This window comes from Taeniopygia guttata, chromosome 2 (genome assembly GCF_048771995.1).
Source record: "Taeniopygia guttata chromosome 2, bTaeGut7.mat, whole genome shotgun sequence".
NCBI classification, from domain to species: domain Eukaryota; kingdom Metazoa; phylum Chordata; class Aves; order Passeriformes; family Estrildidae; genus Taeniopygia; species Taeniopygia guttata.
Window position 1 is genome coordinate 20,025,270 of NC_133026.1, and position 24,731 is coordinate 20,050,000.

The 24,731-nt window shown below is 35.9% G+C and overlaps 1 protein-coding gene across 11 annotated transcripts in view; it reads right to left on the bottom strand.

The window, feature by feature from the left end:
* Positions 1-24,731, bottom strand: part of CACNB2 (calcium voltage-gated channel auxiliary subunit beta 2) — a 244,665-nt gene that overhangs the window by 24,085 nt on the left and 195,849 nt on the right. For 7 of the 11 annotated variants that reach the window (XM_030264561.4, XM_030264562.4, XM_072925471.1 and 4 more), the window contains 7 exons: positions 21,927-22,049; positions 17,535-17,671; positions 15,603-15,679; positions 11,648-11,781; positions 8,195-8,275; positions 7,858-7,916; positions 4,731-4,840 (listed from right to left, as the gene is read on the bottom strand). In XM_030264561.4, coding sequence (XP_030120421.1) covers positions 4,731-4,840; positions 7,858-7,916; positions 8,195-8,275; positions 11,648-11,781; positions 15,603-15,679; positions 17,535-17,671; positions 21,927-22,049 — 721 coding nt within the window. Of the gene's footprint in view, positions 1-4,730; positions 4,841-7,857; positions 7,917-8,194; positions 8,276-11,482; positions 11,503-11,647; positions 11,782-15,602; positions 15,680-17,534; positions 17,672-21,926; positions 22,050-24,731 lie in introns of all 11 variants that reach the window. The other 4 variants (XM_030264566.4, XM_030264567.4, XM_041714390.2 and 1 more) reach the window with 1 other exon arrangement.

Here is a 24,731-nt window from a genome sequence, read left to right on the forward strand (position 1 = left end):
AGGGATTTGGTTTAACAAAAAGCAGTTCTGGGGAGCTGTATTTGCTGTATATATATAGCAAATATGTATATATATATATTCATAAAAGCATTTTTAAGTTGTACCAGATGTAGGAATTAATCACACAGATCTCTGTCCACATGCCAATGACTGTTCAAGGAGAAGCGAGCAACCCATCTCCCCACATCTCATATTTGTTCAGTCAGGAAGCCCTTTCAGAGCAAACTAAAACAAACTAAAACAAATACTGTTTTTCCTTAACAAGAACAAAAATTTTGTCATAAATACCAGTTTTAAATACCTAGACCAGAACTAAGTAATTATAGATAGTCTGGACAAAAACAAACAAATAAACAAACAAACAAAGCAACAAAAACATCCAGCACAAATTCAGAATTTAGTATTTGCTGAAATTCAAGGGATTTTTTTCTTTGCCCCCCCGGTGATTTAGGGAAACTACCCTATTATTTTCATTTTATAGAAGGGAAAATGTAGGTAGAGAAAAAAAATCCTTTTCCAGGACTCTGAGAAGACCTGCAACAGATACTAGAAAAGAACTGATGTGATCTGAGTCCTGATTTAATTATATATCTATAAAACTTGTGGTAGTGGAGAACACTATTGGCTGCAAAGCTAAGGCTAATCAATTATGAAATGCCAAAATAGCTCCCCTAAACCAAATCTTTTGCGATCTGTATTTTAAGAGAGCACATTCAGGAACATACAATTTAGCTGTTCTTTTAGGGCTGCTGTCTCATTCAGTATGCAGCTCTATACGCTGTCAACTGATACGAAGCCATTAAATAATTTACTTTCTCTTCATTGTCAAATACGTGTTTCACATCTCATTTAGAACACATGGCTCTAATCTTTCTCTGAAAACAGAATGCATAAAATATTTATGGGCTATTTTGTGGAGCTTACTTAAGTGGTATATGCAAAAAAAAATATATATTTTTCTCTTTGAAAAATCGCAGTTAGGTGAGAAGCTGGAATTATTAACATATTCCAAAGAGAAAATTGAATTACAAAGAATAATCACAAGTTATGAATAATTCTGGAGGGTTAATTTTCAGAAATGTCTGATTCTTCAGAGTAATTACCAGTAAAATTTATATTCAGAATAGAAATGCAAGAAATCCTGATTCCTGGGGATTCTTTTTTCCAAAATGGAACATAACCTTGAAGCTTCTTTTAGAAGTCAGTACTAAGACTCAGGACATTCCTGATGCTGCTCTGTACTGTCAGTACAGACTGTCAGTACAGACGATCAGTACTGATCTGAGAGAAGGAAAAAATTCTTTGAGCTAGGCTGGGAATGAAAAGAATACTTCCCCAGTTAAATGCATGCAAAGAGTAGAGCCTAAAATAAGAGAACCTCTGGGGAATGAGGATCCACAAGGCTGATATTTTACAAGCTCCCAACAGGAGTTCCAGTACTACATAAAGAACTGCCTGCTTTCCATCCCCCTTCTCCAAGTCCGCGCATTACCATGCAACATGCTGATTTTGGTGGCACGCACTATTATTTGACAGGTCCAAAGCTTGAACTTCTGTTTCAGCTTCAACACTCAGTCATTCTACAGAAGATGCCTGAAGCATACAAAGAACCCTGGGAAAGAATAGCCATCTTCATAAAGTCTGTAAATAACTAATCCAGTACTGTACAGCAGTTCTGTGTCAGAAGCAGCAAAAGCCACACTGCACTGGGGCAATTGCACTGCATCCAATTTCCCACACTGTTTTATACATTTTTCAAGCATATTAAGGCAGAGGACTGGTAGAAAGGTAGTCTGTAAATATATGATCAAAGACTGGATCACAGCATACATAACCTAAAGATACTAAAACTCTGCACAATTAGCCTTCTTATTATCACTTCCTGACCTTTATTTTGTACTGTTTGAATTTGTAAAACTAATAATATTCTTTTAACAGGATATTTTGTTGATTTATAGCAAATTCTTCACACAAACTGAAAAAAAAAAAAACTTCCACTATATAGTGATATATATATATATAGTGATATTACCACTCACCTCTTCTACTTCAGCCAACTAAATACTCACAGCAGTGGTGTGTTGTCACCTACCAGCAGACTACAATGATGTTTTGTGATTCTGACTCTTATTTCTGCCTTGAGGTACATTGCAGATAGGCAAGGAAACAGGCTGTAACATGCCTTGTACTTCTTTTCTTTTGCCTTCTGCAAGGCTTTTCCACTGTCTTACAAAAGCAGTTACATTTTCTGATTCCAGCTTATTTTACTTTATCTCAATTTTCCTCCCAACACTGCTGCCACATTACTTCCCTCCCTGACTTCCTGTCTGACTTCCTGTCCTCCCATGGTTTATCCCATGCCTGGAGCACTGACCTGGAGGTGCTTTATCAGTGAGTTTGACTATCCCAACTTCTTCTCCATAAGTCCAACCTTTTCCATAATGGATTTTCACTACTTGCCTTCCTGCCTTAGTCTGGCCAGCCATCTATTCCTCCAGGTGAACATCTTTCAAGTAGATGACTTTTTATTCCATTCTCCATGCTGCACAGCAAAGGAGGGACTTCAAATTGAAAGACGAGCATCTTTTCATCTCAGTGCTGCTTGGCTGCCCTAACTCAGTCTGCTGGGAGCAGGTTCTGCTCAGCATCATTGCTGGACCTTGCCAAGGAAAGCTGAGTCTTCAAGCTATTCAGATGCAAAACTTGGCATGTGCTAATAGCAGCTGCTAATAATTTGGTCAAGTTTTCTCATTAGTTTTATAAAATTGCCCAGAAACATGTAACTGAAATTTTATTCAGTTCACTACCAAATTTCAAAACCCTGCTAGATTACTAGAACAATGGAAGTATTACAGCTTCGGAATTAAAAGGGTTTGAGAATATTTTAGCATAAAAAATTAAATTTTCCCTAACTTTATGCTAGAATGACCCAGTTGCTCTGGTCAAAGATCTTCAAAGTAATTTTATAAATCACTTAATTTTTAGAACAATTATACGCAACTGAAAACCTGATATGTAGCAGGAAATGTTAGTTAATAACAGGCCTGCTACAAAAACTAGAGAGATACATCTACCTATCTATCCACATATTTGCATACAAACACTGTCATCTTTTGGGTGTCCCAACATGAGGTTCTGTCAGAACTCCCATTTTAAATACCTACATCTAAAGAAGTACCTTGACATAAAGAAAAAATGTTGACGCTCTCAAAAGAGAGCATTTATCTCAGGTAGAGTTCTACATGAGATAAAGGTGTACAAGATTGGGCAGCATTTAATTTTTATTGATTTTTTCCCTGTACAGAATTTTGTGATAGGTGACTCACTTGGAAGCTATAGACTACTTTCAAGCAAAAATTCACAGCTTTCCATATAGCTGAAAACAAAGGTTTTATGAAACAAATTTTCAAGAAAGATAAGTCAAAATTTTTAAGGTGGAGAAGCTTATTCTAAAAAGTACTACTATATTAGGCAAATGTTAAATATTCAGTCACAGTTCAGGTATTGTTGGAAATATTTTTGTTGCAAAACTGAAAAGAACTTATTTAATAGAATGAATGGAACTATTTTCTGGTTCCACAAAATTTGCAATTTTTCAAGATGCCATGGTGTGTTCAGGGGAAACCAATCTCTCTCAAAGGCTACTAAGAGGAACCTGCAGCTCTGAAAAGGCACAAACATGACTGAGTATTCACCTGGGATATGGCAAGTTCCCCTTTTTTTGGTATTTGATGGGGGAATTGCGTAGGATTTATTATGGGATTTTGTCTCATATCTAATTCAAGCCTTACACAAGTATGTAGATGTAGACTCCTGGCAGGATTCATCTTAGAATCATAGAATGGTTTGTACTGGAAGGGACCTTAAAGGTCATGTAGCTCCAGTCCCCTGCCATGGACAGGGAACCTTTCCCTAGACCTCTTGGCTATTTCCAGGTGTCTCTACACAGGGAATGCACCAGTGACAGCAGCAGAGTCCTGGATACATCTCACTCTAGAGGAAAGGCAAAGGCAGTCAGGAATTAAGACTCCAAAATTATCACCTTTTCCTCCTAATTCTATGGACACATTGGATGGGAAGCTCCAGTGCAGCCACCTGTACTGTAAATGGTTACATTTAATTACAAACTTCCCAGCTAAGCTTCTTTTTGTTTCTGGGTAATAAATATTTAATTGTTGATACAACTGGACAAGCTTCAGCACAAAAAGACTCATGCAAGATGACAGAAATTTAGGCTATGAATGTAGCTGTATAGTTTTTTAAAAACATCTCTCTTTTTGCATCCTTCCTATTTTAGTACCAACCTTATGATTAGTTAAAACTGATACAAAATTAATGAAATCTGCACTTCAATAATTTTTCTCAGGCTTCATGTCAGTAGCTATCACTAGTAATCTTATTAAAATAATGCATAATATCAATAATACTCATGTAATTCCAAGTATTTAACCAGAAGAACATGTTTTCTGATTTTATGTGGATGGCTGCCTCTCCCCACTGAGGCCAACAGCAAAACATGAAAACCGCGCACAAGCAGAATAAACCAAAATCAGCACTATAGGAAGTTTACCTGACAGTGATTTTAAAATGATTTTTAGTGACAGATTTCTGAATTATGGGAACTGCAATTTTCCCACAGCAGAGAGAAGGCTATTTTTAGCTTACACATATGAAATGAGAGTAGCACACTTCACAGGCAATTTGGAGATAGCATCATTTCAGGTACTTACCTAGGCTCGATCTCGTGTTAGACCGTTCTATGATCGCGTGCTTACTGGGATTGTTTAATACTGAGCGTTTGGCAAGCGAGATGTCTGCTGTGACTCGTGTAATTGATATACTGCAAAATAAATACAGCAAAATAGCACTGAGTGTTATTGATCTTTCAGGGATGTGGGGAGAAGTCTCGTTTAACACTAGAAGATGGCTAAGACTATAGGAGAACAAGTTCTCAGCGGCACAGTATGCTTAACCCAATGTGAACAGAGAAAAAACTTTTTCTAACTTAATACTGCTACAATAACTACTGATAAGTCATCCTCCTACACGTGCCTGGGGACAGGGGAGGCAGGATTAGGTTAGGGATTGCTGCAGAAGAAGGGACTTCCCTGGGGTCCCCAGGTCTGGTGAGGGTCTAGCATTTCACCAGTATCCCCAGTATGAACAGGCTGGTTTCTCCTTTCCCTGACTTCTTGAATGGTACTGAATGACAACCTGGCTTACTTTAGCCATACCTGTAAGACATGTAGGGATATGCAGAACTAAATGGTAAAGGTAAGGCTTATTAGGGAAATTAGTCCAGCAATATAACTGAATGGGCTTTTTGTTTGTTTTGGATTGGGGTTTTTTGGCTTTTTTATTGTTCAGGTTACTAGCATGTGTTTTTCTAACAGAATGCAAGACCTACCTATAATTTTCCAGAAAGATTCATGCTAGCAATGAAATACTAACACCTAAAAATAGGAACTTAGAGAAGCACATACTTGAAAAGCCTAGGTTGACTATCTGGCAGGCTCAGTTTTGTGTTTATGAGAAAAGATGAGCCAAGAAAGAAGTGGTTGCTTTCAGGTTTATGCACTGACCTGCTCCATAACCTTCTGCATATTCTTTTTCCTAGGAAAACAGTTACCTTGGTTTATTTTGCTTTACAGGGTCAAAATGCACCCTTAAGTTCGTTTTAAAACTCTCTGGTCTGATAAGGTTAAGAGGTCACATTTTTCCAGTGCTGAGAGTGAAATCAGACTGATGATATTCTCTTGTTCTTCCTTGTAGGATTTTGCTTGCAATTTAAAAGAGGAAATGGATTTGCTAAGAAGTGGGAGGGCTCCTCTCTAGCAAGCACAGTCAGATGCTGTTTGTTCATCTGAAATGTAATCCAATAGGCCATTTCCCAATTAAGGCAACATGTGTATGCAGTTACCTAAAAAATGTCACAGAGCCAGAAGTTAATATGAAAAAACAGAATTATGTGCACAATACTGATTAGTAATATAATTTTAGAAATCATGGGGTGATTGAACTTAAACTAAAAGCATAACCAAAGGTTGTGATTTCTGGCATAGCTCCTTACAGATAATGACATTTGTCTTAAAATTAAAACAAACATGTATATTGGGCTACTTGCTAGTTTTCTTTATTTGCTAATGGAAGGACAGTGCAAACTTTTACAGCTTTCTGGTTTTATGTGTTGATTTGGATTATTTTCTGCCAATCTTTCTTCCTATAGGCAATAGTAAATTTTTGCCTTTTAAAATGAAATTATGATATAGTGAACAATGCAAGATTTATCAGTCTGTTTGTCTATGAAAAATACTATTTTTCATTTTAAGACATTATACCATATTTCTGAGGACATTTTCATGTCTTTGAGAAACGCCACATCAGGAAGACCAAGTCTGCCCTCAAAACAAAGGGTGTGTATATTCATATTGCAAAACAATTGCAATGAGAGCAGGGACAACAGTTTGGCAGCTCAAAGCAGTAGCATGAAACTGAGAATCTCTGGTGCAAATTTGTTCAGGACCTTAAGTAATGATTCCAGTAGCTACTGAAGTTGGGATGCTTCAAATCTGCTACTAAAGACACAAATTTTGTTTGGAATATTTGTGGATTCACCATGCCACAGTTGGATCTACAACTGAAAATCTGACATTTTCTAAAATATTTAGACATAAAGATGTAATAATTTTCTTCTGCTTGCAACAAATGTTAACTTCCAATTCTGAAGGTGTGTTATGTAGGGTTTGACAATCCTGACTAATATAAAGAGGGATTACTAAAGTGGTTAGGTATTGACATCATTATTCTGACTGAGAAAATCCACCAGCTTAAACAACAATGTGTGCTGTTTTAAAGGACTGAAGCTATTGACAAAAAAACCTCAAGCTTCCTCTTCAAAGTTTTGACAGCAGCAGGACACACAGAAGAGTGTTATGGATCTGACCACTTCCAAACTAAATAGAACATGCCTTGAAGTTACAGATTTTATTATAAGACCTTCCTGTTTTCACAATTTTTCCTCACAATATAAACCAATTAGGACATATTAGTCTGGAGCTTGATCTAATACCAATATAGTCATGTCTGGAGAATGCATCTCATGTCTCTGCTCCATGGGTTTCTGATGTTGGACTTTTAGAACAGGGCACTGCTTTTAGAGACAGAATATAATTTGAAATCTGTACCACTCTAATGTCTGAAGGCTCAAATACAATTCCCATTGTGTTACAGACAAGTGTGCTGCAGCCACTCAGATCAGAACCCAGGGAGTGCAGCCAGTGTGCTGCCAAGGGTGACTGGATTTCAGCAAGGTAGGGCACTGCCCCACCCCCTCATCCCACTCCTTTTGAAACTTCCCACTATAGAGCCCAGAACTACTGTCAAACCAAGCTCCTGTCTTGGGGGATCAAAAGTTTGACAATCCCATACACCAGATAGTCTGAATCTCATATCACTCTTTCCAAGCTGGGTGCCAAGTGAGGAAGTAGAGCTGAGGAGGAACCTCAGATCTTGCCAGTTTCCTCAAAACCTGGGAAGCATTGATGAGATATCACTTGAAAAATATTTAAAATCACTTTTTAATCTGTAGGTAAATACCTAGCAATTTGGAGTGTGAATGTCACAGCCATCAAGAAGAAGACATCCTTTTTTCCACTCTCAACAAATATATGCCCCAGAACACTTCCCACTTCAACACAACCTCTGCATGCTCTGTCAAGGAAACTTCCAATCCAGACTTATAGTCCACTGATCAAGGAATTAGTTGTCATTCCTAATTTTGTCCAAAGTTATTATTTCTGAAAAACCTGGTAATACCCAAATGAAACCTGAAGTATATTTGCATTGCAAAGTACTTACCGCCCTTCGAATCTATGTTTTAAAAAATCAAATAATGCTTTTTGCATCATATCTGTTACCTAGAATGAAAAAAAAACAACAAATGAATAATTGCATAGGAAATTCATAATACTGAATGCTAAGAATATTATAGAATAAAGCTGACAGTAAATCTCGTATCTGAACAACGGGACTGGAATGAAATTTATTCTTAATCTTAATTCTGAGATGAAGTAAAATAAAAAATAAACAGCTATTCAGTAGGAGTAAAAACTGTCTGATGTTTGCTTATGTTATAAATTATCAAATACAAAGGAAGCACAGCATTTTGTAACAACTATTTACGACAATCAGTTACCTCATATCCCTTCAGAGAAGGCCCCACTAAAACTACTGGTCTCATAGAAGGCACTACATCATAGGGAGGGATGTGCTCTGTCTGCAAAACAGAAAAAGTTTTCAGCATCACAACACTTAGAGAAAGTGTTATACATTCTTAAATATTGGGAACTCTGAATTTCCAGTAATGTCACAGAAATCTCAGATTCATTAACTTTTCCCAGGAACTGCTAGCACAAGACAAGGACATAAGAGGTTCAGGGAGTTCTGTTGAAAAAACTTTCTTTGACTTTAGGGTTTCCTACTGTTTTCATATATACTTTGGATAGTTAAAAACTCTTATTATGGGTCATGCACATTTCCCACTGCATAATTCCTAACAGGTAAATTGAAAAGGTTATTTCCAACAACTAATGAATTGAAATGGTTAATTCTGCAGCTGTTTCTGTTTTCAACAGAAATTTTATAAAGGAAATTATGAAAGAGAAAACTAAAACAAAAGGGGATGAGAAAATACATCTTTTTTTTTTAATGTTCAGATCTGCCCACTCCTTGGAAAAACATTGTGACATCACTGCAAATTCTCATGGCAGCTCTCAGTGTGACATCCACATTTGCACCCACAATTCAAATACAAATTAAATCAAAATAATGACTGATCAAGTTAGTATTTCTAGAAAATTATCATAAGCAAAGCTTGGAACTTTGGGAAGTTCTTGTCACCACCCAAGAATGGATTCTGGTAGTACCATGCTTACCAAAATACTAACTGATGTATCAAGCACAATTTCTAAAAAAGTATTCTTGCATACAAAGATAGAATAGATTACTTCCTTTTTAAGTGTTGCAAAAATTTGATATTGTTATCACAATACAATACAAAAAGAAATAAACGGTTAAGTTTGGCATTTTTTTCTTTTTTAGTATGTGGCTGTTCAATATATATCACCATGAATGAATGGGGTCTAATCAGAAAGAGGTTTTTGTTCGTAAGGAAAGTTTTGGTTTATCTTTGTCTTGGGTATAAAAGATTGAAATCCAAACCCAGAAATGTGTGGGTGTTACAGAAAAAGAAATACCAGATCTATTTTTCAAATGCTTACATAGTATAAATACATCAGTCAAGATCACAGAATACAGACATTGTTCATTGTTCCAGAACTCAATGTATCCCAAGGTGTTTCACAATAACATTAAAATAAATATATACATTCCAAAACACAAACCCACAAAGACAGACATTTATAGTGACAGCACACAATGCTACACAAGCAGCAGTCTAAAGCAGTCTAAAACACAGAAAATATTTTTGTGAATGTCCCTCAATGTGATTAATTTTTTGTTACCTGTAGTTTCACAAGATAATTAACAACATGAGAATGAAGACCAGTGCCCAAGGCATCATAAGCATGTGAAATGAATTTATTTTTCACAGTACAGAATCTGACTCAACATGTTTCAAAGTGAACCCCTGCAATTAGGCTGGGCCTGTATCCAAAAGCAGTCCTTAACTGTTCTTGCTAACATTTTAAGTAATCTGATAAGCATATTTGAGACAGATTCGAAGAAAAATTCATTACAGTTGTATGAGTGCTTTTAGCATGAGTGCCCTGATGCAACAGATCTTTGTCTTAATGTGGCTGACTTAACAAAAGGCATTCATGCTAGAAGTTAACCAGCTATTTGGCAATCAGGGCAAGCACAGAAATTACCTTATTTGATGGAATATGGGGTATTTTTAAAATCTGTTCTGGTGCAATGGGCATTTTTTCTCAAATTTTTACAGCTTGAAATAATGAAACTGTCAGCAGGAAATTGAGTAGAAGTTATCTAATGGAAGCATTAAAGTTCTTTAATTTAGCAGTAGAGAATCTAGTATTTTCTAAGAGACTGGTACTGAACTATACAGCTTTCACTGCACATTCAAGTTCAAATATGAACTCGAATATGGCAGATTTGAATATATGGCCTTTACTCAGTGGTTTGACTCTGTAGGTTACTTTGGGATGGCCATCCAGTACACAATGCAAATGTCAGTATTACAAACCCCACTAACACTAGTAATGGTTCTGATATGGAAGAAAAGAGGCACCACGGAGTCAAAGAAAGATGTGGGACTAACCCTCTTCCAGGTCTAAGGTTGTTCATTTGGAAGCTGCAGCTTTGGAAGATGCTTATGCAGACAGCATCCAATACATGTCAGCATGTATTATCCAATTAAAAATATGATGAAGTAAGAAATTACTCAGAAGTAAGAACCCGCTGTTGATTTCTACCCCAGGCTTAACAGACCAAACTGGAGCCAACAGCAGTGACTTCAGAAATGAGTAGGATTCAATACTATGTAAAAGAGTTCAAGAAAAGAGAGACAGAAACAAAGATCTACTTATTAAACACGAGAGCATCCACAGCAGGGACAACAATGTCACTTGGTACTGTGTAAGCACTATAACAGTCAGTTATTACCTGTAGATTTAAGTGAGTGGTTAAGACCAAATGAATGAGAGCTATGAAGACTACAGATTTTAAAACAAAACCGTCAAAATATGGTATTTCACTACATAGTTTGGCTGCTACCTAATGTCTTGCTAACTTACTCCAGCAAAGGCCCTAGAAACCTATTGCAGCTTTTTGCAACAGGATGTCAATTGCATAATTCTGTAGTTATCTAGGTTATCTATGGAGAAACATAGGCTCTCCTGGGAACCACCAGTACCACTTCCAATAGCTGAGATACTAAAAAAGTCTCACTGATGGATGGCAAGAACATTTGACTGGTAATTTATACATAACAACAGGAAAAACCTGAAGTAAACTGTCAAAACAAGTCTGAGGTTTTCCACTGGTCTTGTGCACTTGCAGACTTTGCACCTAGTGAATTAGAAGCTTAAGTATAGACTAAATTAAAAATACAATGAATTTGACAATTTGTTTCCAAAGGCCAAACTGAGTATCTGATAGATACCAATAATGATTTCAACAGACTGAGTAATAAAGAAAAAAAAAAAAAACCCTTGAGAAATATATAGAAAGAATAAACATGCACTAGAGAGGTGCATTACAATGCTAGAAATAATTTTCTCAAACATTTTAGAAGTGTGTCCTTTTATTCCATCAAAAAGGAAAAGTACGTAGCAGAGTTTCACAGACACACAGAACTTTTGCCTGTTTTCCTGTAATGAATCCACTATTAGCTCAACACATCTCTTCATCCTTAATTCTAGAATAGCTGCATTGTTAATCTGGAGTAATAATGCTAATGATGCCAGTGGCAGGATAAACACAGGCGATGTCGATATAAACTTACCGATTTCTGCTTCTGCTTAGCTACAGCAGCATGGAAAAGAAACAAAGAACAACAAAGCATGCGTGTTATTGGCTTGTCAAAGGACGCAGACAGTTAACAGGACTAGAAATGCGACGCAGTGCAGGTGAGCAGGTGCACAGATGGGAGCTTGGAAGTTGGTGTTACCTTCTTAAAGAAGGGCATTCTTTTCTCTTTGGAGTGGGGTGATGTTACACTGTTTGCACTGGGTTTGGGGGAGCGATGGTTTGCTGGAATATCATTTTCTTCTGCATCTAAGCCAGTGGCATCTATGTCTACAGCTATATACAGACAAACAATTCAGAATTATCAGATGACAGGGAAAGTAAAGATAGGTTAAAAAGGAAATTACAGGTAAACAGAAATAAAACAGTCCAGAGTAATAAATAAAGAAATAAATTAAAATTAAAATTTGACCATGAGAAAAAAAAACACAATAAAACAAAGGGAAAAATGTAAAGGTGCAGTTCTTTAGGATTAAAAGACAGAACGTGATCTGTAACAGCTACTGTAATATTTACAAAATAGACCAATGGCCAAGTTTGTTCTTGTTACACCAGTGTAAATCCAAAATATTCACTTGAATAGGTAAGACTTCCACCAATGTAGACAACAGAACTTGGTCAACAAATCCAATAATTTGGATTATTTTATAGCAATGAACACTAAATGAAAATGGGTATCATCAATTGAAATTTGAAATGTTACTACTGTGTCGATGGGAAATGAAGAATTAGAAGAAAAATCACTTTTGATGACAAAATCAGCCAGATATTGGTACAGTTTTAGCTACATTTATCTCAGGATGGACTATAATTGGCATTTTTAATATTTTAAATAAAAATGCATTGTACTCATAAGATACATTTATTAAGAGTATCTAAACATAGATCTACTAATAATGAAAATTAAAAAGAACGGATAGCAGAAGAAAGGAAATGATCCCAGCTTAGCTCAGAGTCATGAATCTTATTTAAAGAGTCAGGATGTAGGCAGGGTAAAATGGAAGAGAATACAATAAACCACTGCTGTTCAATCTCTACCCCAAAAGAATATATAACAAAAAATGCTTATACCATAACCACAAATTATTTACCCTTTTCAGCAAGTAAGTAATAACAGTTTCAACTGGAATCCTGACAGACTCAGTAATAAATACACTTTCAAAATGCAAAGCCGTATTATCCTGAATGCTGAGTAGAACAGGTACCTGCCAACCACATGTAAAACCAAACAAAACCAAACAAAAGCTTTCTTATTTACAACAATCAATCCTGATCTTATGTAGTGGTTTAAACTTGTTTTCAGAAAGCAAGCAGATGCACAAAAGTGACCCATAAGGAGTCATACATCACCACCGTTGTGTGTGAAGATGTTACCCACCCCTCTGATAACACACACTTATCTTGACATGCCAGGACGTCAAACCGAGCCTAAAACCCTAAACAGATCTGTAAGCAGAATAGTTTGTATTGACTTTATCCAAACCCTTAATTAATCATTGCAAACTATTATGAAACCATCTTAGTGACCTGATTTCATCTGATTCATGAGTGGGACATCAACTAATACATAGCATGTGCTATTAAATTATGTAACAAATAAATATTTCTGTCAAGCATACGTGCAGCTATTGATGTAACAGATACTTGGGGCAGCAATCTCTTTTGTTTGCATAAAGTACATTTTCCTGTTTGAATTATCCACAGATCTAAGGCCTTGATGCCTGACATTCCCTGAGTTACTGTGCCTTTGAGTCTGTCCTTCCAAGGAAAAATCCAGTGAGTAGATCCTCATCCTGTTTCTATAATCCTGCTCCTAAAAACAACCACAGAAATCATGCAACATTTTCTTCTAGCAACACTGTTCCTTCATCCTCTTCATAAGTATAAAAAGAACATATTATATTTTCTTGATACAGGCCAGCACAGATGCTGTAAATCACTCACAATAAGACCATGAAAACTCCTTTGGTACTATGCTCAACTGAAATTGTCAGTAAAGAAAAATCAGTTACCTTAAGCTTTGATCAGCAGAATTTGATCAGCTAGTTACCAATAACTCCTTTTTTCTTTCTCAGTCTTCACACTATGGAACATCTCCTATGACAATTCTTTTACTGTTAAATATCTATAGTTCACTGGGGTCTTTTCAGTAATTTTCAGCATTATTCTTACCCAGTTTGGTGGCTTAATAGGACTGTGTGGAATGTTTACTATAACAATATTCATTATTTAAATGGATATTAGCCACTCTTCCATTTGTTTTTCACTAGTTCTTCATCTTGTTTGTGTGTTTGTGTTGGTTTGGTTTTTCTGTGGCACTATTTTATATTGAAAACAACCATCCCTGACTCAAAGTAAAAAATGAAATTAACTTATTTAGTTAGTATTCTTCAACTTATGAAATACGTGATGTATTTGTATTGATGTATTGATTATACTTTCAAAGAGAGGAGGTGTGGGAATAATAACTGAATTGTCCTTCAAAGTCACTTGAATTCTTCTTCTAGTCATAAACAGTGCCTTTTTCACCTTTCTTAGGATGTCATAAGCAAAAAATTATTGTGGACTCAAAATCTTGGATCACAGAACAAGTTAATGTGCACTATCCATACATATTTTCAAATCTTCACTGTAACTGAATACACTTTAACAGATTTCCTTCTTTCTCCAGAAAACCATGCTTCTTGAAAGACAGTGCCTGAAGAAACAACTCAATGCAATGAAAATTAGAGGATGGGTGACAGTCAGCTGGTAATCTACGTGATATCTGTGTTCCTAACTCTAATTTCTGTGCAACATTTTTGAAATACATGTACTGATCTTCAAGTGTTTTTTGATAGCAAATAATATTACAGCATTTCACATGCTCTAACTATAAAATTACAATGTAGGTTGAGTCAATGGACAATTTCACTACAAAAATGCAGTTGTTGAAAAAGTTGGCCTTAACAGTAAACACATCATTTTAAAGCCATCAGAAAATAAAAGATTAAGGTGTGTTCTACACACTTATTACAAACATACATTAGTAAACTAATACAATATTTTCAAAAGAAAAGAGAAGTTAAACTGAGGCGGATTTTTTATAAACAAACTACAATTGCAATAAAGTTGGTTGTTACTAACAAATCCATGGTTTCACAAGACTGATACATTTTTAAATTGATTGAACCAAATGAAGCCACTACCAAAACATGATTTAATTTCTCTGTCTCCCTTTTAAATGACCAAGTAAATACTTTAAAATCTTCAGGCTCATTATAAGATGCCTGCTCCGTAGACCAGACTCCATAAAAATTAGTATGATTGGAAGATCCATGTCTTTGCCCTAGTAAAAAAGGCACTAGCAACACTGATTAATATTTTCTGTTTTCAGGTATTTACAATGTATATGAGAAGATAAGACATCCAGCAACACAGCAGCTGAATTCAATAGCAATTCTTTTTGTGATCTTCTGCTGAGTTTTTTTAATGGAGCTAATGCCAGCATCCTCCCCCAACTTGCCACATATTTGCTTCATACCATGCGAATCCAACCTAACTAAAGTTAAATATGTATGTTGATGCTCTAAGTACAAAATAGAATATTTGAAAAATTTGTCAAAGGCAGGAAATACCCAGCATCCTAGAATTATGTGAAGCACATCCTCATGATCAGAATTATGAAACTAAATGTTCCTGATGCTTTAAAATAATGCCTTTCTTGATGCTATTGCAGAAACCTCTCAGGAACTTCTAATTTTATTGCTGCTTTTTCTCCTGTAAAAGGAAGTATTCATTGTTCAGTAGGAGTGCTCAGACCAGACCAAACTTTCCAGTATCCTACTGTAATGTAATCTCACAGATCTATTATGTATCTGCTACAAAACTCTGTGGTAAGAGCAAAGAGGGAATTTTGTGCCTTAATTATTGTCTGAACTTGCTGGCATTGACTCCATTACTTCCAACCAATCCAAACCAGCCTCATCTGGAAACATGCCACTCGGGTTTTACCTAAGAAGAATGGGGAGTAAGAAGAAGAAGAGGTCTAATGGTACATGAATTTTAACAGATTAGGTTAATGAGTCTCTTTACTGAAGGGTTCACAACCTACTCACCAGATGATGGAGGCGTCGATTTTCTGGAACTAGGAACGATGTCACCCAAACTGGATGAAGAGTTTCCTCCTGATTTACTGGAGTAAAGTAATATATTAGTTTGAAGTTCTGTAGCTTTCTCAATATTTAATCTAGTTTATTTATTATATGCCTACTAAATGAAGTGCTAGCTGTGAGACAAACAGTATTTCTGGCAGAGGTATAAAATATACATCTCCCACAAAATGCATGTACATTTTGAGACCTGAGGAACTGCAAACATCAATCATACTTCCTGTGCTGCTGTGCAATTTATTCTGCTGCTCTCATTTCCTCAGTATCTTAATACAATTCAGTAATTATTATGGCTACTGGTATATATTAATTAATATTACTGCCCATTAATAAGATTAATTCTTAAGCCAGTGAGCATATCTGTTTACTTCAGCTGAGGAGTTATTGATAAATTGCTAATGAAGATGAGACTGTCTCTATCATCTTTTCAATTTAATTAACGTACAAACTCTTTTGCTTTCGCAATACAATATAGCACTGAAGAAAAAAAGTCTCTCAAATTTAAACTAGTCTAAGATTTTTGTCAAGTTCTGCTTTGTGAAAACCTATCCAAGTAGTGAAAATGAAACAACAGTTCTTGCCTTTGTTATTTCAGTTACCATAATGAGAAAAGCTCTGAAAAAATGTAAGAAAGGTTATTTCACTCTTCAAATAATTCCTGTGATAGTACTAGTTTCCACTTTCTCTGTCAGTAAAGAAAAATTGTCTTGAAATATTAATAAGTTAATGCATTTTTGGTGTAGGACAATGTTATCTTCAGTGAAAATTTCTGGAGAATGGAAGCCTCTACAATTTGGAAAAGAACCAAATCACTGGAACACATCTGGCTGTCCCAGACGTGTCACTAGAGGAATAAGGATCCAGCACCCTTCTGCTAGGACAGCATGCTCATGGGAAAAGCATTTGACAGCTGGTGAATGTAGCTGAGCACTGGCCAATCACAGTGTCCTACTCTAGACACGTTCTACAAACATTGCTGCCCTTTCTATAGAGATAGGAAAGCATTTCTGGCTTCCTGAATGGTTCCTAGCTCAGTTCCAGGTCCATCCCACTCAAATACACTGGGAATATTTTTTCCTTTATACTCAAAGGGAAACAAGTGACATTTACTTCCACAGGTGTTGCTAGAAAACTACTTTATTAAGAATTCGAGAGTAAAGGTGACATTATTCTATCTTGTAGTATTGTTCAGAATATCTCAAAACAGTCCTTTTTCTTACGCAATGATGGCTGCAGTCAGAGATAACAAATGACTTGACATGAAACTTCCATCATAAAATGTACTGTTCTTAAAAGCTGTGGTTGTAGGCAATGAATTTGACAAGACTATTTTTTCCCTACGAGCTAACTAACGGGCACTGGCTCTGGCTTACAAGTAAACTCATCTTAACATTTTCTGAAATTTCTAAAATGATATTTAAATGTGTTTAGAAATAGAAGGATCATCAAAACAATTAAAAATGCTACAGGATTTAGATAAAGTAATTTTAAGTAAAAAAAATTAACTTAGTAAATGTAATAGTAAATGTAAATGTATAGATAGTAAATGTACTTACTGTAATGTATATTAGCAATTATTTTACAAAAAAGGAAGGAAACCATTTCAGTGATAGGCCACCACAGATTGCCAATTTAAATATCTCCTTTTCTCCCAGATTGCAATGATATTAATAAACTTATTAATTAATAATATAATATTTAAAATAATGTTATATATAATAAATAGTATAATTCATTATATATTAATTTTTTCATTGATCAAAAATGTTTGTGGCTGCCACTAACAACATTTAGGCATATATATGACTGATACACAGCATCAATTTCCAAGTTGTGTCACAGACAATGTTGCTATTATTAATGATTTCTTGTTTTTACCTGGAGTAGAATTTTCCTTGTTTTGCCTTTTGTTCATGCTGCAGCCTCATGTTTTCTAGTTTGACTGGGCTTGGTATGAATCCGATTTCACAGCCTTCTTTTACCAATCGTCCTATCCACCAGTCATTATTAAATTTCTACAGATTAAAAAAAAAAAAAAAAAGAAAAAAAAGTAACATACTAAGAAATTACTGTATCTGGGATAACATTATTATTAGTTTTAATTTGCAGCTATGCTATTTTTTGTAATTCTTCCCTGCAGTTAATCACTGTGCTATGTTATTCTGGCAATGAAGAATTGAGGTAATTTTCAGAAATACATTAAAATAATTATTCCTTTCAAATTATTAAAATCCACAGTCCTTTGGTGGAAAACTTCCTGCATAGACTTCATGTTTCTCCCTGGTTTTTATTTCTACCCATTTCACCATCTTTATTTTTTCTTGCTTCACAGTCTCCTCTCATATATGAGAGCTGCTTTTGTTCTCCCTTCATGGTTCTCTCCTTGGTGGACACCAGAGACTTAGGATCCACTCTCACCTACTGCTAGAATTTTTATAGCTCTGTAATAATCGCTTTTTCTTACTCTATTTTATTCAGTTTTCTATTTAAATTAAAAAATACTACTTCACAAATTCTCCCACTTCTCACTAAAGTCTTCTGAAATATGATTGAATTTGGCTGCTTATATATACCCTACTTCAGATAGCTCACGTGATCTGCATCTCAAACTCACCATGATATATCCACAAGGAGCAGATATCTCTGGATAACTAAAAAAACCTAACAATTACACAAGTCCACCAGATGGCCTAATTAACTGAATTTCAGCTCTGTTAAATATGAGATATTGACTATTTTAACTCAACACCTTTATTCACACACCCCCCCCACACCATGTGTGGGAGAGGTTGGTTGATTTGCAGAGGTCTATGCAGCAGAACTATTTGCTTTTTCCATTCTTATCTATTCACCATTTTTGAAGAATAGGTCCCTCATATATGGGTCCCACACACAATACTTCTGGTGTTCCATGGGAATAACTATCATCAAAAAGGAATCGTGCGTAATTTGGAGTATTTATGAAACTTTAAGAGAACATCTGAATTGAAGAAAGTAGCTCTCTTGAATCTGAAGCTATTAATGTAGATGTTATAGTGCATATTTATTATAGAACAAGCAACTTTAACAAGTGTACAGTTAGGAATAAAACATGTAAAATATGTGGGCTCCCTTAAAAAGAAATTAATTTTACCATCATTGGTGTATCACTGATATACACCTACATTGCAGTATTATCTTTCAGTTCGGCAGCTATAGAAATCTTGTAGTGCTTGAGACCAAGTGTAAGATATTCCAGCTAACAAAAAATAGATATTAAAATAAAAGCACTTTTAAGATCATAAAACATAAGGATATCCATAATATTCATCCAATGGGATGCCTTTATGAGTAAGAATACCAGCATTCCAGTGAGCTATTCTGGAATAGCAGCTTCTCAAAGCTTTATTAGACTGAAATGTATTATTAAAATTATACCCTTTCATTACGAAAGGCTAACTAAATCATTAACTTGGTAAAAGGAAGAGATAGATAATTTAAAAACACCATTGAATTAAAATATGAACAGTCACTATTTTTGTCCCACAGTACAACAGATTACCACGCAACAATATTAATTTTATTAGACGCAATAGAAATCCTAAATCCATAGGAATTTCTTTCTATAGAAATAAAAGCATACTTCTGCAAGGTTTCAAAGATAAATGTTGTGTCAGTATATGAAAAGTATAAGATACTTTTTAAAGTCAATAATAACACACTATTAATAATAGTGTAAACACAGTATTAATAATAATACTTTCTAATTTTAATTTTTTTTTAAATTTTGGTAGAGAGGTGTCCAGCTCTCAAGTTGCTGGCTCAGGTGAGTGATTCTCTGTAATTCATCTGTGTTTGGAGTGCCAAAGGAAATACAAAAATTAATTAAACACAGAACAAAAACATGACCATGCATTAAAGCCTCAAAAGATTCATAAGTTACTATGATGCAGCAGTTTCTTCATGCGGGAAGGAATCCATCATCCTTATGTGTACTGAGTTTTAATGAATGTAACCTAATAATGAAGATAAATTTCCCTCACACTCAATCACTGCAGTGCTTTTCATCACTGTCCATGTACATTTTGAACTGAGGTTTTTCTTGTTTGAGCCCTCTCAGCAGCACAAATTGGTGAACAGCCCTTTCAGACAAAAGTATGGCATCCTTATGCAGGCAGAAGCTACTGGAGATTAATTTAGCTTTCTTTATTTCTAGCAAGAGATTAGATATAAAATACATAAGCAACACTGCATTTTATAGTCTAATATGTTTTTTTCTTTAATCTGCATAAATAATTAAAGTTTGGATAATTCAGTTTCCCGAGAATTACCTGTAGGGAGCAACAAAAGTACTGAAAGAGAATACCTGGTGGGATACAGAGCCCTGGAGGACAAGCAGGGCCTGGCAGAGAAGATGGAGGGGGAGGACATGACTGTGCAGGGAAGGGCTGGGTCTGGAGTACCCTCTGAAGGCGCTTCAACCCACCCAGACACAACAGCTGCTGCCAAATGCAGGGCAGGAATCTAAGTCTCAGTTTGACTCCTAGCGGATCCCTTCCCTTCTCGCCATTCCAGCGGCGCAGCTGACCTGGTCCCAGGGTCCCTTCCCAGCCAACCTCTGGACCAGCAACAGTAGACAATAACCTCTCCTCAACAGCTTACAGAGAAAACCAGGTGTTTCTAAAGGCAATCAGCAGAGAATTCCCATTCTAACACACCTGGGATTGCAGGAACATTTTAATCTATTTTTCCACCACTCAGTGCTACATGCAGCCACAGACTATATAAGAACTCAGCTGAGCTAAGCTTCTCTTCAAGGCATTTTGGAGATCTGGAAAAGTTCAGGAGACTTTTCCTTCCAGATTTTCTCCCACATATTATATATATATCTGAAACTAAGTTGTGCTGTGAAGAAAAATGTATTAACTTTTAACAGAAAACTGCTAACCCTGTGTGTCTGGTTTATATGGAAACAGAGGAAACACTTGATATAAAGTCTGAGATTACCACTTCATTTGAAGTGCAGATGGAATACATGAGTACACGAAATCATTTGATCAGACCAAACTGAGCCTTATTTTCCAGTGCTTCAAGACTCACTGGAGAAGGCTGATGGTTTTCTCTTGTCAGGACTATGTGCCTGCTCATCTCTTCTGTCACAAGACAGAGTAGAGCAATTCTTTCACACTATCATCAGTCAGAAAGTAAATTTCCTTCACCATATACAGTCTGAATCAAAATTATTCTCTTTTTGTGTGTTTAACATATATGAAAAACTACAACCATTAGCCAAGTCTGTTTCTTGTGTTCCTTTAGTCTCTGTCCACCTGTGTTTCTATCTCTGTATTAGGGATGTTTCTTTCTTCCCCAAAGCACCTGTGCTAGTAGAATCATTGTGCATCATAAATCATAACTACTGAGGACTTTTCCATAGTCTAAAATGAGGTAAAGACATAATTTCAAATACATGGTTAGGTTGCTCTACCTTAAACTAATCTTCTATTTATTTTCCTATAATTTTCCATATCCAGATGGGCTATTTTGAGACAAACCACAATGGAATATGACAAAAGCTTAGAAACCTTTTAAACCTCTGAAAATGAAGGAGACATCCAAAAGGGAGCAGCAGGCTACAGAAAAGGGCCTGCATGGGAAAGTCACCAAGTTATTTTTTGGGAGTGTCTTGCAAGGAGCAGCGAAAGAAAATTACTTTAGGTCTTTAAAAACTACAGGAAAAGAAAACCAATGCAGCAAGTGCAAAGCTCATTTATTGACAGTTGCAATTATCTTGAAACATCTTTCCAGATCTTCAGCATGTAACTGCTAACTAAATTTTGTCTGTGCCAGGGAAATAGCTTTAGTTAAAAAACAGGAGACCTGAGGATTATGGGGTTAAATGACATGCAGTCATACAGATCAAAGAGAAGCAACCCTTGGCTGCTGCATCACAACAAGCCCTCACAGTACCAGATTATAAAAAAAAAACCCCAGAGCTATTTCATCTTTGAATAGTCAGACATAGGCATTTAAACCTATAAATAAGCTATTTTTACTAGAGAAGGAAAGTACTTGCTTTCTGAACTTCACTAATTTGATCGTAAGAAATTTGTGCCATTGCTTCTACAAGAACAGCATTTAAAAGAACATTCAATTCCTTATACACTGTTAGCTTCTTTAACATTTGTAAAGTGCTTTGGCAATGTGAAGTGTTATCAACATTGAAAAATAGTAGCACTATTACTCAAGTATTCCCCTAAAGAGTGATTCACTTACTCCTCTGGTTTTACTTACTTCTTTAACATGAAGAAAATCTTTAGCCTCAAATGAGATGGCCATGCCTGGGACTGGGACATCATCTTCATGAGCTGCACTGTACCCAACATTTGTCCGAACTGCAAATGCAACAGGTTTTGACTGCAAAATAAAAATGAACATCATGAAGATTTCCCTTGCAAACACATACATATGTACAAACATGTGCAGAGGAGATGATATATCTATGTTATGCTGTTAAAATCATAGAAATTACAAAGAAATCTCAACACATTCGTGCAAAACATAATGAATACTAGTTTTTACTGACAATAATTATTAATATCAGCAATTTTCATAGAATACAGATTTTAAGTAGGTGATAGAGCTCTGAATTAATCTGAGGTAATTCAAGTCAATAATAAGCAATCACAACCAATTTGTCAGCTTGCAGTTCTGCTGAGAGTTCAGTGTTTGGGGCTGCCATAAGAGGTGGATTTTCAACAGCTACAAAACCTAAGCTCCACAGACAATGGGGCTGCAAAAGGAATTGCAAGGGGAGCATGGCCCTGCACCAACATTGCTCCTTCCACTCCATTCTTGTCTGTGCATCCACATGCTGGTCACCTCAGGATCATTCTAAGGCTGCTCCAAGTGTCACCCTCACAGCCTCAGCCCCCAAGAACGATGTGGGGAAATTGCAAATTTGGAGAAGAGGTGCCATCAGTTGCCAGTAACCCCTAAGCAAGTCACCTCACTGCACTCTGAGAGCGGAGCAATGTGCCTTGAGATCACCATGTCACTACCCAAAACCAGACACAGAGAGATCTGTTCATTTCCCTAATTCTTTCTTACACTGCTAGCTGACATCAGTGAGTTAGAGGATTTTCCCCAGTTTTGTTTCAAGAAGCAGTTGCCAGAAGAGTCACACAGAAGCCTCACATCTGCACAGCATCTCCTTACCAGCACCACCAGTGCTGAGCACCTCTCTGAACAGGTATGGAAATAGAAGGTGCCATCTAGCTCAGCCCAGTTACAGCTACCACGGGCCTCCTCTTCTCAAAGGTACAACCATTTTACAGGAGAACAACATTTTTTCTGCTTTATTCTAGGCTAAACAACAGCTTGAGCTTGCTCTCCCCACAGAGATTATGACACAGTATCCCTAGGACCCACCACTGAAGGACCCACCCCCCAGGCTGAACCTTTAGCCCATTTTGTCATAACCAGGAAAACTGTTAGAAGGGCATCCTGATACGATTATGTGTTCATGATTACATTTCTGAAACTGGGCATTTGTGAGAACAATAATCCAAAACTAAAGTTTGGTGATTTCTGCACATCAATTAAAATATCTTGCAGTGTTGATACAATGAGAATATCCCCTTCTTAACAGCCCAAACTCATATCATAATTATCTCCTCTATAATTTTCTCAATGTTAGTTCCACTATTACCCTACATAAAAGATACCAAACTATTACAGAACTAGTCATGCCACAGAAAAAAGGAGTCACACAGGCACTGGATTCAGTGAAATCATTAATCTTCCTTAAAAATAAAAGACCTCATAAATTACTGGATTTAAATATTCATATAAACCCTCAAAACTTTCCTGAATGTGAAAATTACTGACTAACAGAGTTGATGCTTTCTATACCATTATTAATTTCAATACTCAAAATACAGATATGAATAAGCATTGAATTGTCAAATCTCCTAAGCAATATTTACCATCAAATAGTAGATAATCAAACAAATAATTCCCTATTATTAAGAATGACCATCCTGTATGGCAGTGACCTGTCACTATGGAAATATATTTCAGAACAGGAATGGATTTATTAAGGAACAATCTGTGTCAAATGCTGATAGGAGGGATAGTATGCTTGCTTATCCATTCTCCCATTGCTATATTCTCTAGCAAATAAAAAGAAAAATTGTTTAACCACTGTTTCTTACTCCTAAAAGTAACAGTGGATGAAAGACTTTAGGTTGATTAAAGACATTAAAATCTTGGCAGCATTGCAACAGACAGACATCTCCAGGAAGTTAATGTCCTTGACATACTTTTTAGAAATTATGTAAAATTTCCTGTTAGAAGGCAACACCTGACTACCCAAGAAAAAGAATACAGTGGAAACTACTCCACAACTATCTCAACATGAAAGAAAGGTAGCAGGTAAAAGTTCTCTGTCATTCTCTGCCATCAAAAAAATGTAAAACTCTGAGCAGAAAAAAACAAAGCAGAACACTGAGTTACAGATATGGACAGAAATGGTATGTCCCATTTTAGATATTTGCCACACTGGTAGAAAGGGAGATTAAATTATCATGGGATTAGACTGCAATAAATCATCTAATTGAATATTTAAAACTAATTAATTTGTAGAAGTTAAATGGTAGTCTTTTTACATAAATAAATATTTCTGAAGGTTTCATAGCACTATCAAATTAAGTACTTTTCCTGAACTACATTGTCTTGAACTAAAAAAGCCCAGTTGTTATGCAATTAGGATCTTATATAAAAAGAAAAAAACCTGACATATGCATATGTATATTTGAAAATGTATCTAGCATTTGCTTACATATCCTGCAGTTCTAAAATAAGACTGGGTCAAAAGAGTTAACCACTTGCTGTTCATTCTCTAAATTTCCATGAAAATGGGATGGCAGTTTAGCACTCAGCTAATCCACAGGCTGGACTACAGGGACAGATGCTCCCAGATGTTAAACATTTTAACATGTCATGTCTCTCCAGAGAAACAAAGTAGCCTGGAAAATTTCATTTATCTTCAAAATGAACACTTCCATCTTGTTTTTCTTTTCTTTTCTGGTAGAAGTA